The sequence below is a fragment of the Pongo abelii genome, chromosome 17, assembly GCF_028885655.2.
Source record: "Pongo abelii isolate AG06213 chromosome 17, NHGRI_mPonAbe1-v2.0_pri, whole genome shotgun sequence".
NCBI lineage: Eukaryota > Metazoa > Chordata > Mammalia > Primates > Hominidae > Pongo > Pongo abelii.
Window position 1 is genome coordinate 56,315,706 of NC_072002.2, and position 13,220 is coordinate 56,328,925.

The 13,220-nt window shown below is 34.5% G+C and overlaps 1 protein-coding gene across 5 annotated transcripts in view; it reads left to right on the top strand.

Annotated features, from left to right (window-relative positions):
- Positions 1 to 13,220, top strand: part of PIK3C3 (phosphatidylinositol 3-kinase catalytic subunit type 3) — a 127,849-nt gene that overhangs the window by 13,948 nt on the left and 100,681 nt on the right. For 4 of the 5 annotated variants that reach the window (XM_002828181.5, XM_054537826.2, XM_002828182.5 and 1 more), the window contains one exon: positions 1,814 to 1,943. In XM_002828181.5, the coding sequence (XP_002828227.1) occupies positions 1,814 to 1,943 (130 nt within the window). Of the gene's footprint in view, positions 1 to 1,813; positions 1,944 to 13,220 lie in introns of those variants that run through there. The other variant, XM_054537827.2, reaches the window with a different exon arrangement.

Genomic DNA, 13,220 nt, shown 5'->3' on the forward strand with positions numbered 1-13,220 from the left:
GTAAGCTTTTGCAAATACAGTTACTAGAATTACCTGTTTTATTGCCAACTTTAGAGGCCTTTTAACGGATATGGTCTTTGATCTTATTGTGCTCATGAGTTTGTAGCTATCTTTTATAATTCCCAATCTAAATATTTATGGCATCATTTACTTATACACATTATATAATGTTTAGTGAAAATCTTTATTACCTTAGGAAAATCTATGAAGAAATTTTTTATTAGCCAGAACATTATAATAATGATTTGAAAAAATGTATGTAAACCATTAGCAGTTAAGGAGACAATTTATTTTTTATTTATTTATTTTTTTTTTAAGTTTTGAGACAGGGTCTCACTTTCTCACCCAGGCTGGAGTACAGTGGTGCAAACATGGCTCACTATAGCCTGGTCCTCCCAGGTTCAAGCAGTCCTCCTGCCTCAGCCCCCCCACAACTGCAGGCATATGCCACTGCACCCACCTAATTTTAGTTTTTTTTTTATTTTTTAGAAATGGGGTTTCGCCATGTTGCCCAGGCTAGTCTCAAACTCTTGAGGTCAAGTGGTCTGCCTGCCTCAGCCTCTCAAAATGCTGAGATTACAGGTGTGAGCCACCATGCCCAGCCTGTACCTTGTTTTTTTTTTTTTAAAGTATTAAATGTGAAAATGTATGAAATGCTTTAGATTTGCCTGTCCATCTATACACTTCTAGTTTTTTTCTTTCTATTGCAATTTCTATAGTCTTTTTATTTCTAAGAGTAAGAAATAACTTATTGAGCTTTCAGTAGATGCTGTTTGAGTAGACTTTATGTTTGAAAATTCTTGTTCAAAAATATTTTTTTGAAAAGAAACCACATTAACAGAAGAACATCTTTAACCTCCCCATCAGAAAGAAATATGGGAACTTGGCAGCAGCATAATTAAAACACATAGTTGTCTGAAGCTCTTTATGAGTTTGTTTCATCTTTATATCTTCTTGGTAGCTTTTTGACAAAAACAGGACAAAGGTTATATATTGTTTCACTTTGAAGCAGGATAACCAAACTTAGGCTGAATTCTGGCTATGTGCTAAATTTCTGATATATAGACATGGGAAATGTTTTTGTATGAACCTACTATTGTATTCACTTTTAGAACTTGCCTTTTATGGAAAAGAAAGGAGAAATCAATTTGTACAGCAAAAAGACTAGTAATAGCTAACATTTATTGAATACTTACTGTGTGCCAGTCACTGTTCTAAGTACTTTTTACTTGTACTGATTTATTTAATTTTTCCAGTTACCTTGTGGGATACAAGTCCTTTCATCCTATTTTATAAAAGAGGAAACTGAGGTACAGAGAGGTTAAGTAGTTTACCCTAGGTTATGTGGGTAATAGCACAGCTGTGATTCAAGTACAGGCAGTTTGACTATATAGTCTACTACAATGTCATTTAAAGAAAACAGTCATGTAATTATTTAAATTTTGATTTTAGTCATTGTAAATGTGCCATTCTTCAGTTGGTTAGGAATTTGATCTCTGTTATTCCTTAGATCTTCACCAAAGTGATGAAATGTGTGTGCTCATTTCTCATCCTTCTCTCCTTCCACTCTCTGTGTAGAATTCTCTGTCATAGTTCTGAGTGCTTGGAGGAGAAAAGAATGGCATGTGCAAAGCAGTGTGACATGGATTTTAGTTGCTTGGTTAATTGCTTTACATTCCATTGGGGGCCTCAGGCTTGGCAGTGGAGATATACATTTCCATGTGTAGAATTCTCTTTATTTTTAGGAATCTAAAATTTCCTGTAATGAACTGTATTAATTTACTTCTACCCTGAACATTCTCTTTTCCCCTAGCATGTTTCGCCAAGGGATGCATGACTTGAAAGTCTGGCCTAATGTAGAAGCAGATGGATCAGAACCCACAAAAACTCCTGGCAGAACAAGTAGCACTCTCTCAGAAGATCAGATGAGCCGCCTTGCCAAGGTAAAAAAAAGTCATTTGGAACAGGTGCAAAGTTCTGACTGATGTCTATTGTAGTATATATACCTTGACATTATGAACTCTGTCAGATTTTAAAAAAATCTAAATCTAGCTTTTAAATAATTGTTTTATTGAGATATAATTCACATACCATAAAATTCACCCTTGGAAAGCACACAGTTTGATGGTTTAGTAAATTTACAGACTTGTGTAATCATCACCACTATATAATTTTAGAATATTTTCTTCACCCCTAAAAGAAACTGTGCACCATTAACAGTCACTCCCATTTTCTCCTCCCTGCAGTTAGTTCCAGGCAACTACTAATCTACTTACTATCTGTATGGATTTGCCTATTCTGGAAATTTCATATAAATGGAATCATACAATATGTGACCTTATGTCCGAAAATCTGTCAGGTTTGAAAATGTGGAGCATTGGTGATATTTTCAAGATGACCACCCACTTTTTCTGGTGACATAGCCTTAAAGTTGTTAGTGTAACATGCTAGAGAAGCTTATGCCATTTGGAAGTGAAGATGACTCAGACAATTAACTAGTATAAAGTTTCTTTGTAAGCAGATGAAGTTATTACCTTTTTCTTTCAAAATTGTTTTAATCAAGTGTTTTCACTTAGAAATATAAAAACTAAATTCTATTCTGTGCATAAATTGCAACGCTGTCATTTATTTTGTGAAATTCCTTTCACAAAGCACTGTGTTAGATACTGTTTAAGGATCCCTTTACAGTTATCTGATTAGGACACTTTCTTGTAGTTATAACACGTACTTCTGTTTTGCAGTCTTATTAGTAGGAGTGCCTCTTTAATGTCTGGAGGAAGTTTTGCTGCTAAGCTTTTAACAGCTTGTTGCCTTTACCCACATATAGAAGAAATCTTCAAGAATAAGTACTTGGGTTGGCTAGGCTTCATGCTTCAACATAGAATTTTTGTCAAGTTCATTTTGTCTTTTGTATTGCTCTTTTAAGGAAAAATGATGTTGTAGCAACCTGGTAACTCTATTGACCAATATACTATTGTCTGTCTGTTTCTCCCATCCATAATTAAATAAAATTTAATATTCATTTCTTCTACTCATTCTGAGATTTTGTTTGCATTCTGACCTGGGATATAGGAAAGGTCTCAAGCTTTTCGTATGTCTACCTTTAAGACTTTATCTTAGTGATGATCTTTCATTTGAGCTACTCTCTGTCCCTTTTACAAAGCTTGAATAGTTAATATAAATTTTATTAGAATCAATTCATTTATAGCCTGTGGCTCACTATAATATGAAAAAGGTTAAATTAAAAAAGAATAAAGAATAATATTTTTAAAAAGCTCTTAAATTGTCTTTTAAGAGTAGCCATTATGATTCATATTGTAGGTGAAATTCTGAGTCTGAGGGGGAATGGCCGGAGTCAAGAAATATAAAGCTTAATAGTTGCACAATGTAACTACATTGTTTCTCTGTTAAACACATTATTTAGGCTTCTGTTCACCTAAAAAATCAGGTTTCTAATTTTTTTTCCCTAATTATTTTTGATGGAAGGTTTAAAAAATAATTTTTGTAACAACTATGACATTTTTCAGGCATCAGTGTATGGAGTATAATCCTTGGAATTAGTCCCAGTTGGACTTCTGGTTTTTTAATGTAGCACAATGTTAATAGTATATGTTTTTCATTTTAATCTTTTGAATTTTATACTAGAAAAAAGATATGACTTAATGATCACCTTTTTTATTATTGAAACAGTAACCCTTCATGCTTGTTCATATTTGTCTTTTAGTTATTTGTGCACATTAACAACTCTAGAAATGATGACTAAGCATGTGCAGAGCTCAGTGAGGTGTAGGAAAGAAGCTTTCTTATGTTTTTGTTAATTGGTAACAATCATTATCCCCAGTCTAAATTCTTTAGAGTAGCCAAGTGGATCCTACTTTTTCAAGAGATAGTTATTAAAATTTATGTGCTGTTTGTATTGTTCATAGAAAGTTTTTATTGGTTTGTAAATCTTTAAAATGGGAATAAAAATTAATGAGAGTGAGCAGCTTACAGTCCTCCTGATAGTAATTGGAGCCTAGCTCTTTTCCACATTCTTTCATCTCTAATAGAATTATACTTTTAACTTCTGAATGGAGTGGAGACATCTGAGCTTGCTGTGCTGTGACAGCTTGCATTAGTATTAACTTATGTTCCCCAAAGACTAAACAGAAACCATCAAAATGAGTAATTCCTTTTTTAAAGGGGAAAAATGCGTCCTGTTTGTAGCATTGTTAAGGAATTGCTCCCTCTTTGAAGGAAGCTCTTTTTATTTTTTGATGTATTGTGCTAACTCGATATTCCCTTCTTGATATAGCAGTTGCTTGTGGTTTTTGAGGTTTCAGAACTGTTATATATCCCAGCTGCTATTGAAGAGAAATGTTTTAAAAATGATGTCTTAAGATTTGACAGAATTGGAAGGTTGGGCACTTGGAAATGCATTATAGTGGGAAGAGCACTGTACTGTGAGTCAGAGTTTTGGCCATTCTACTAACTTGGGGAAAATAATTTTTGAGTTTGCAAAATCAGGTGTTTAGAATGGATGATTTTTATTGTCTCATGTAGCTCTTTAATTGATTCTAAAAGTACTGATATAGGAAATAATTAGGATTATCTACCTGGGTTTCATAGTTATTATCTTAGTAGAGAATAAAATTGTGGTTATTAATTTGCAACTTTGAATGTATTGTTTGCAGGTCATTCCTTTTTTTCTGCAATGTGTATGGCTAGGGTAAAGTGTTACATAGGGTTTGCCTAATGTGAATAATGGGGCTTTGCTCTTAATTTTGTTGTTTGATTAGTGCTTGCTTCTTAAATTTTTAGAGAGGCTTCCTGAAAAACAACTCTTTCCTCACCTAAAACATGGTCTTGCCTTATACTTGAGAAAATATATTTTGATACTTGTATGCTCTTAATTTACTCTCTTACTAAAGAGTAAGAGAGTAAGTAAATTAATTAAGTTAGTTAATTTACTAACTTACCGGATAGAGTATACTTCGGTACTTACATTCTTAAAATTATGTTCTTAACTTAAAATTATTTTGACTGAATTTATTATTATTATACTTACATTCTTAAAATTATGCTTAGATACTTAATTTGTTCTTACAGTTGTGCCACAATAGTGCCTGTTGTCTTTCACGCTCTCTTTTTCTGATGACACATTTTAAAAAGTTGTTCAGTTAGATTGTCACTCTCTTTCTCAAAACATTTTGAAATTGTGTTAGGTATAATAAACTTTTAAACATGGGAAAGTATTTGTATGCCTTCTGCTTCCATTTTCATACAGAAGGAACAGAGATGGTAGATGTAATGTCTGTATTTCTCACGCTACCATTTTAAGAAAAAAATTAGTATTCAAATAGATGAGGGTTAAGTAGTTAGAACCAAATGGTTTATTTCTTGTTGCACTTTTATTTTCCATCCAGTGAATTTACTATGATTGTTTCTAATTTTTGAGGAGACAGTTGGCTTAAGACTAAAAAGATATACGTAAATCTTAATAATAGCAAAGCATTTTTACTATGCATGGTACCCATGAGCCTAAATAAGTAGCATAGTGACAGTTTTCAAACTGCAGTATAAGAAAGTTTACTCACTTATAGAACTACTTCAGTCTTGATTTCTAGGGATAATGGACAAGAGGACTGTGAAATGAAGATTAACTATTTAATGGCCTGTGAAAAGACAGTGTTAGATAATTATTAAGCAAAGAACTTCCACTACAAGCCAGACTTAACCCTCTTCTGATTTATTGCTCACCTATTACAGTTGAATTCTAATTACAGTATGAATAGCTGAAGTTTGAAAGCCTGCTTTTCAAGTTTGACAATTTTTAAAAGTCCAGTCCTTTCAGGATGAGTTTAGCGGAATTAACCTCTCTCATGATTTTACATGATTTTGTGAACATGCCTAGTTTTGCTTTAAGGAAAAATGAGTATGAAAAAAGGAAACAAAACCATTTTCCTTAATTCTTATTTTTTATAACTTGAATTTCTTAGACTTCTAGTAGGGAACAGAAAGAAATGAATAATTTAAATAAACTATTACCCCCCCACCCCCTGCCCCATTTTCTTCTTTTTCGCATTTCTAAGTTTCCCTAATTAATTTTTAGTATACAGTGTCTTTCCATTTGTATTGATTTGTGAAAATAATAGAAGACCAGACTTCTGGAGCATTTATTAAACTTTCATTGTCCATGACCCAGGCTTTTGGTGGTCATGGGCCTTACTTGAACAAATTTACCTGTTGTTCCCATCTGCTCTGTTTTTCAGCTTGTCATATTGTAAGAGTTTTATGACTAGAATGCATATCCACCTGGGGTTTTGGATGTGACTACCAAGCTTTAGTGTTTGATTTATATTTGAATCCATGTCTTTAGACATGAAAAGTTAATGCAAAAGCATGCTTCTCCACTGTCTCCTTTTCATTTTATCAGCTCTGCTTGATGCCTTTGGAATGTGCTTTAATTTCTGTCAATTTGATTAAGAGGAGGCAAAGAGAAAGTAATGACTAGATGAAAAATGCTTTGTGCTCTGTGTGACACAGATAGGTATGGGAATGTTGTTGAGTAGAGTATAGAGGTGAACACTGTTGCAGGGAAGATGTGGTAAGATGTGGTGGTGTTTCAGGTTGAACCACAGAGTGCCTCTGTGGAGTCACTGTGGGTCCAGGGTCTAGATCTCAGGTTTAAATAGGAGCTGGATTTTTTAAGTTCATTTAGTTATTGTTTCTTGAGAATAGGTTCATGCCAACCACTTCAAAGAGTCATTTATAATCTGGAGCTGCAGTGTCTAATATCAGAGCCACAAGTCACATGTAGCAATTTAGATTTAGTTTAATTAAAATGAAATAACATTAAAAATTCAGTTGCTCTGTCACTTTAACTACATTTCAAATGCTTAGACGCCCCTTGTGGCTAGAAGATACCTATTGGACAGTGCACATGTAGAACGTTTCCATTATTGCCAAAAGTTCTATTGACAGCACTTATCTAGAGTGCCAATTTACAAATTTGTAGTGGGTGAGTACGTCTTTCTGGTAACCATATTACTTGTGCCTGCTATCTAGGACACTGTATTTCAAGATACTTTGGAAATGTAAGTAGTCTTCATGATATTGTTGATTTCTTAGTGAACCACGAAGGAGCTGGAAAGGTTTCTGAGATATTTTTTCTCAGTTTTGGGAAATCTAAAACGGACTTTTTTTTTTTTTCTGAGATGGAGTCTTGCTCTGTTGCCCAGGCTGGAGTGCAGTGGCACGATGTCAGCTCACTGCAAGCTCCACCTCCCAAGTTCACGCCATTCTCCTGCCTCAGCCTCCCAAGTAGCTGGGACTACAGGCACCCGCCACCATGCCTGGCTAATTTTTCTGTATTTTTAGTAGAAACGGGGCTTCACTGTGTTAGCCAGGCTGGTCTTGAACTCCTGACCTCGTGATCCGCCTGCCTTGGCCTCCCAAAGTGCTGAGATTACAGGCGTGAGCCACCGCGCCTGGCCAAAAGGACTTTCTTTATAGTATCCTTTTCATTTAAATTAACTTGAATATTCTGGGTGTACTGCATCTTTTGAATAAACGTTGACAAATCATCACAATCACAAAATAATCCTTGAAAATCAAGATTAAGATAGCAAGGAATTTTCTGGTCACATAATTAATTTTCTAAAGTGGGATTGAAGTCGTTTGACCCACTATAATATTTACCCTTGAAAGAAAGTATTTTGCATTAATCTATTGCATCAAATGGGTACTTGTCCTAGAGCATTGATTAGAGGAGCTCCCTGAGATTTTAGTTTTATGTACATATGTATAAGTCCTCTTTCATCTTCACCATTTTCAAAGGCACACTTCTAAATGTTGAAGACCAAAAAAAAAAAAAAAAAAAAATTGTATTACTAAGTTCCTGATGTCATTATTGTTAGTGTTATTATGACTAATAATAGTAACTACATTTATAATCACCTTGCATGTGTAAAGTGCTTTAATATCAACAAAACCTCTTAGCATAGATTGCAAACTAAAATAGAGAAGGGATTAAGATCATGGCTTTAGAGACCATTTTTTATTCAAATCCCAGCTGTGATCTTGAACTAGCTATTTAACCTTTACTAAGTCATGAAATCCTCTTCTGTAAAGTAGGAATAGTAGTTATATCTGTTTTTGGAGATTATTGTGAAGACTAAGTGTAAATGATAAAATGTTTAAAGGATTTAGCATACTGCTCAGCAAATATTGAGCACTAATAAATGTTAGCTGTTGTTATTACTTTTTTTACTTGCTTTTATTTGATTCTGACAAGTGTAGGATTGGGACTTATACACTACAATTGTTTTTAAATTCATGAAAAGATGAAAGCGTAGAGAAGTTAAGCTGTTTATTTATGATTGCGTATTTGGTAACTTGCAGAACCAGCACCTAAAACCACGTCTTTAAATTCTTTATGGAAATCTCTTTCCAAAATAAGTATCAGTGACATATGCTTAAGATTTAAGGATTGAGAGGAATGTGTTTGCATGAAGAATGTATTGTTCTTATTTAGAAGATTAAAATTGAAAATAGGAGAAAAGGTACATAGAATATGAAGCAGTGTCTACACTTCAGGTCCTCAAGTATGGCATAAAAGATGATGCCCATTAAGTCAGTAAACAGTGACCTGCCTATGGTAAGCACCCATTACATATCTGTGCTATGAAAGAATTGGAGTTATGAATGATATATGGCTTCAGTTGTTACCAATACATACTTTAAAAGCAATTAAAAAAACAGTAGATCTTAAGATTTATTTCGTCATAGTCAGCGCAACCTCAAAGGACAAAGGCCTAGGAGGAAAGGAAACATTACTGAAAAAGGTGTATGTTGTTCAAAGGAACTATTAATAGGATAGGAACCTCAGTGTACAAACATGAGATAACCCCTTATTAAGTATACAAGAGACGCACAACAGATGCTGCAAAATTGCGGAAACATTTTAGAGCCATGAGAGGAAGTGGCTATATAGATATTTGTGGTTTTTTTTTTTGTTTGTTTGTTTTTTTTGAGACACAGTCTCGCTCTGTCGTCCAGACTGGAGTGCAGTGGCGCAATCTCGGCTCACTGCAACTCCTGGGTTCAAGCGATTCTCTGCCTCAGCCTTCTGAGTAGCTGGGATTACAGGTGCGTGCCGCCACGCCCGGCTAATTTTTGTAATTTTAGTAGAGACAGGGCTTCACCATGTTGGCCAGGCAAGTCTCGAACTCCTCACCTCAAGTGATCCACCCGCCTTGGCCTCCCAAAGCATTGGAATTAGAGGTGTGAGCCACCATGCCTGGGCCAGAAATGGCGATTTTCTTTGTGTGATCACAAAAAATGATGCAGCTAGAAAGTTAGTAATGATGGTAACGAAGTCTCATTCATTCAGCTCAGGCTTTTGTCAGATTATTGACTTGATCACAGGATTATTTTTCAGAAGTTTGAGGAAAACAGTACACTGCTTCTCTAGGACAATTTTTTGTTTGTTTTTGTTTTTGTTTGTTTGTTTTTTTTGGAGACAGGGTCTCACCTTTCTTCCCAGGCTGGAGTGCAGTGGCACACTCACAGCTCACTGCAGCCTCAGTCTCTCGGACTCAAGTGATCCTCCCACATCCTCTGGAGGAGCAGGAACTATAGTTGTGCACCACCATGTTTGAATAGTTTCTTGTATATAGAGATGGTGTCTCACTCGGTTGCCCAGGCTGGTCTCAAACTCCTAGGCTCAAGCAGTCCTCCTGCCTCAGCCTCCCAAACTGCTGGAATTACAGGCATGAGCCACCATGCTGGACCTCTAGGCTAATTTACACCACTATAAAAGAAGTGATTAATGAAAAGGGAGTAACAGGAATTTTGGAAAAAACTAAAGATGTCACATTATACTTTGGGATTGCAATTATAATCAAGGAGTGCGATAATGGACCGAGTTAGGGATATGTCAGTTCTCACAAAGTTTGAGAAAGGCAAGATGTTCCATTGAATTGAGAACCTATAAGGGAAGATAACCCAAAAGGACCAAGGGGTTCTTTGGTTCTTTTCGTCCCATTCTCAAGGGGACAATTTGGCATGGACCTAAGAAGATCTTGGATTAAAATTCGAAAGGAAAAATCCCTAAATATAACAATATTTTAAAATATTTTTTCTTTCTTTTGAATGCATTAAACGCACGTTGAAGAAGTAAGTCTGTGTTAGACACTGAATTGATTGAGTTATAATCTTCATCCAAGTGCCCTTCAGCCTAGGAGAGTTAGCCAAATAACTTAGTTAAGTAGTAATTGAAAACCAAGATTGTTGAGAAGGGGCAGCAAAAAGGCACTTATTGATCTATTCAGTTTTCCTAGTCCTGGAAAGTTAACTGTCAGGGTTTTAACATTTACATGATGAATGAATATTGAAACTTACCCCCCAAAAAGAAAAAATTGGGATTCTTTTGATCTTACCTTTTTTCCCTTTTAATTTTACATGTTAGAAGAGTTACTAGCTAGGCATGTTGGTGTGCACCTATAGTTTCAGCCACTCAGCTACATGGAAGGCTGAGGCAGGAGGATTGCTTGAGTCCGGGAGTTTGACACCAGGCTGAGTAACATAAGAGACCCCGTCTCTTTAAAAAAATAAAAATAAAAAATAAGTTCACATAGCAGGCCTAAGGCTGCTGTGCTTAGGAGGGCCTGCTTGCAAGGTTGGCCCTTGGCTGATGTCTGAGAACTAAGCTTCTGAAACAATTCCTAACTGATGCAGATGTTTCACTGTGTCTAGACTATTTCCACATGTGATTTATGATGAGCACTTGCTCTCTTTCTGGAAGTCTAAAATTTTGGTAGTTGTAAGGCAGAGATTGCCTTTGTGACCAGCTCCCAATAAAATCCCTAAATTTTCATTCAGAAATGGGCTTTTTAGAGCTGCATTTTTCCCGCTAGAGATGTGAATATACTTGGATGTTATCTCTGAAAGACTAAGATCAGTCAGTGTTTTGGATTTTAGAGATATGATTTAAGAAGTGATTTTTATTATATAGTGGACATCAGTTCTTGTTACAAATCCTGTAATGGGTTATCAAATTGATGATTTATATGAATTTCTAAACCTGCACCCATGTAATGATATTTTGTAGTTAGATTTTGGAGAAATGAGAAACATTAAAGTATCCAAGGAGGAGGTGTTTTGAAAAATGAAGGCATTATGTTTTATTTTACGCTTTTAAGATTAGTAGAACTATCAAAACTGAGGAAAGATTTAAATAATAATGAGATACATTATAACTGGGGATGAAGACTGACAGTCAAGATTCCTGAGTTACAGCTCTCACTGATGGCGGCTTATTGAATAGCTAGCTATTTCTGTATTTCTGGGTATTTTTCATTGTTAAAATGTGGTCAGATCTCCATTATCTCTGCTAATTATAGGAATCATGCCATTATTATTATTATTATTATTATTAGCTATTCTGAAAAGGAAAATTAACCTCAGACTATTTTGTTTATAGATTATAGCAAGCTGATTAAGTGTACTTCTCCTGGATTCTGAATACACTTCCTTCCGCCTTGAATAAATTATGTGAAATAATGTTGATGAATAAACTGGCATTCTGGATCAAATTAGTTTAACAGAATAAATTGTTTAGAAAGACCTATTAGTGATCTTTTCCCCTTATTACTGTTACGTAATTTATTGTTTTCAGAATTTAACACTTAAGTTCCTAAAATTGCTTTCAATTGATTATATATGTTAGCACTTTTCTTGGGAAGTTTGTATTCTTTGTAAGAAATATCTATACTTGGTTAAGTCTTCACTTGGTTAGGTATATCACATAAAGAAAGTGTCCTTTCTCCATAGCTGAATCACTTAATGATTTAGGTTATAGCTAAAGTAGCTTGATAATCTTCAGTTTTCTATTTTCTAATCAACTGCCCTTAGTTATTATGTCTACAGTACATGCAGTGCAATATTAGACTAGGTATAGTAATTTAGGAGGGTGAATCTATCATCCCTAATGATGTAACCATTACCCCATGTAGGTAAATGAATATACAAAATATATACAGTGTTCTGTTAATATGTATGTATATTACATTTACTTTTTACCCACAATATAAAACAATTCACTTTGGGAGGCTGATGGGGGAGGATCACTTGTGCTCAGGAGTTCGAAGCCAGCCTGGGCAACATGATGAAACTTTGTCTCTATAAATAAAAAAACAAGCAAAAAACAGCAATTGAGACTTGACCATTTGTAATAATGACTATAGTAAAAATAATTTCATTTTCTTAAAAACAGTAAGTACCTGCTTATTTATTTAATCACTAGGAACAAAAGAAAACTTCCGTCTTTTAAATGTATGTGTTTTAGAGGAAGAAAAATGGTGTCCTAAAGAGTTGAAGAATACATTTGTTACTTTACAAATCAAAATATAGGATCCTAGATATAACATTTGGGTTGGGCAGAAGAGTCTTATATTTTTTTCTTCCTCAAATGTTTTGTAAATGACAATAATAAACAACAGAATTATGATAAATGCTGAAATTATTCAGGGCTATCAAATTTATTCATTGATGTCACTGATATCACCAAATATACCTCCTAGATATAGGTTTTCGTATAAATATCTGGTATAGCTTTTATAAACATAGTTTATTGCTTTGATTCTGTGTCGCCATTTAATTGTGTTATAACAAGGGTTTGGGAATATCTCGTAAATTTATTTTTAATGCTACATGGGTAGCATCTTTTTTATTAATCACTTTGGTTTGCTTACTGCTAAGACTGTCGGAAGTTTTAGATTTGTGTGGAAACCAATGATAGCAAGTAGACTAAATTAGTTTTTGCCAGTGCCCTAAAACAGTATTGATTTATGTTCTGTAAATCTATTTTCTGTCTTTACAGTTATAGTTTCTGCCAGAAAAATAGTAAGACACTTTTAAGACTAGATTTATCTTCAAGAAGTTTAACTAAATGAAACTTTTATGAAGCAAATACTACTCTTCCTGAATAATAAGATTTACATGTACAGTTTGAAAGTAAAATTGAAGATTTGTGACCAAGACTTCATTAATCAGGAAGATAGAAGAGACTTCTATGCTTGCCAGGAATTAAATACATAGGCATATGCAAAGTCTCTAAAACATGCACATGTACACGATTCTTTTTCTGATCTCAGTAGTTCAAATAAATTATTTTATACAACTGCATTTTGTCTGAAGTTATAAATTACTGCATAGCTTGGCTGGGCCTGGTGGCTCAC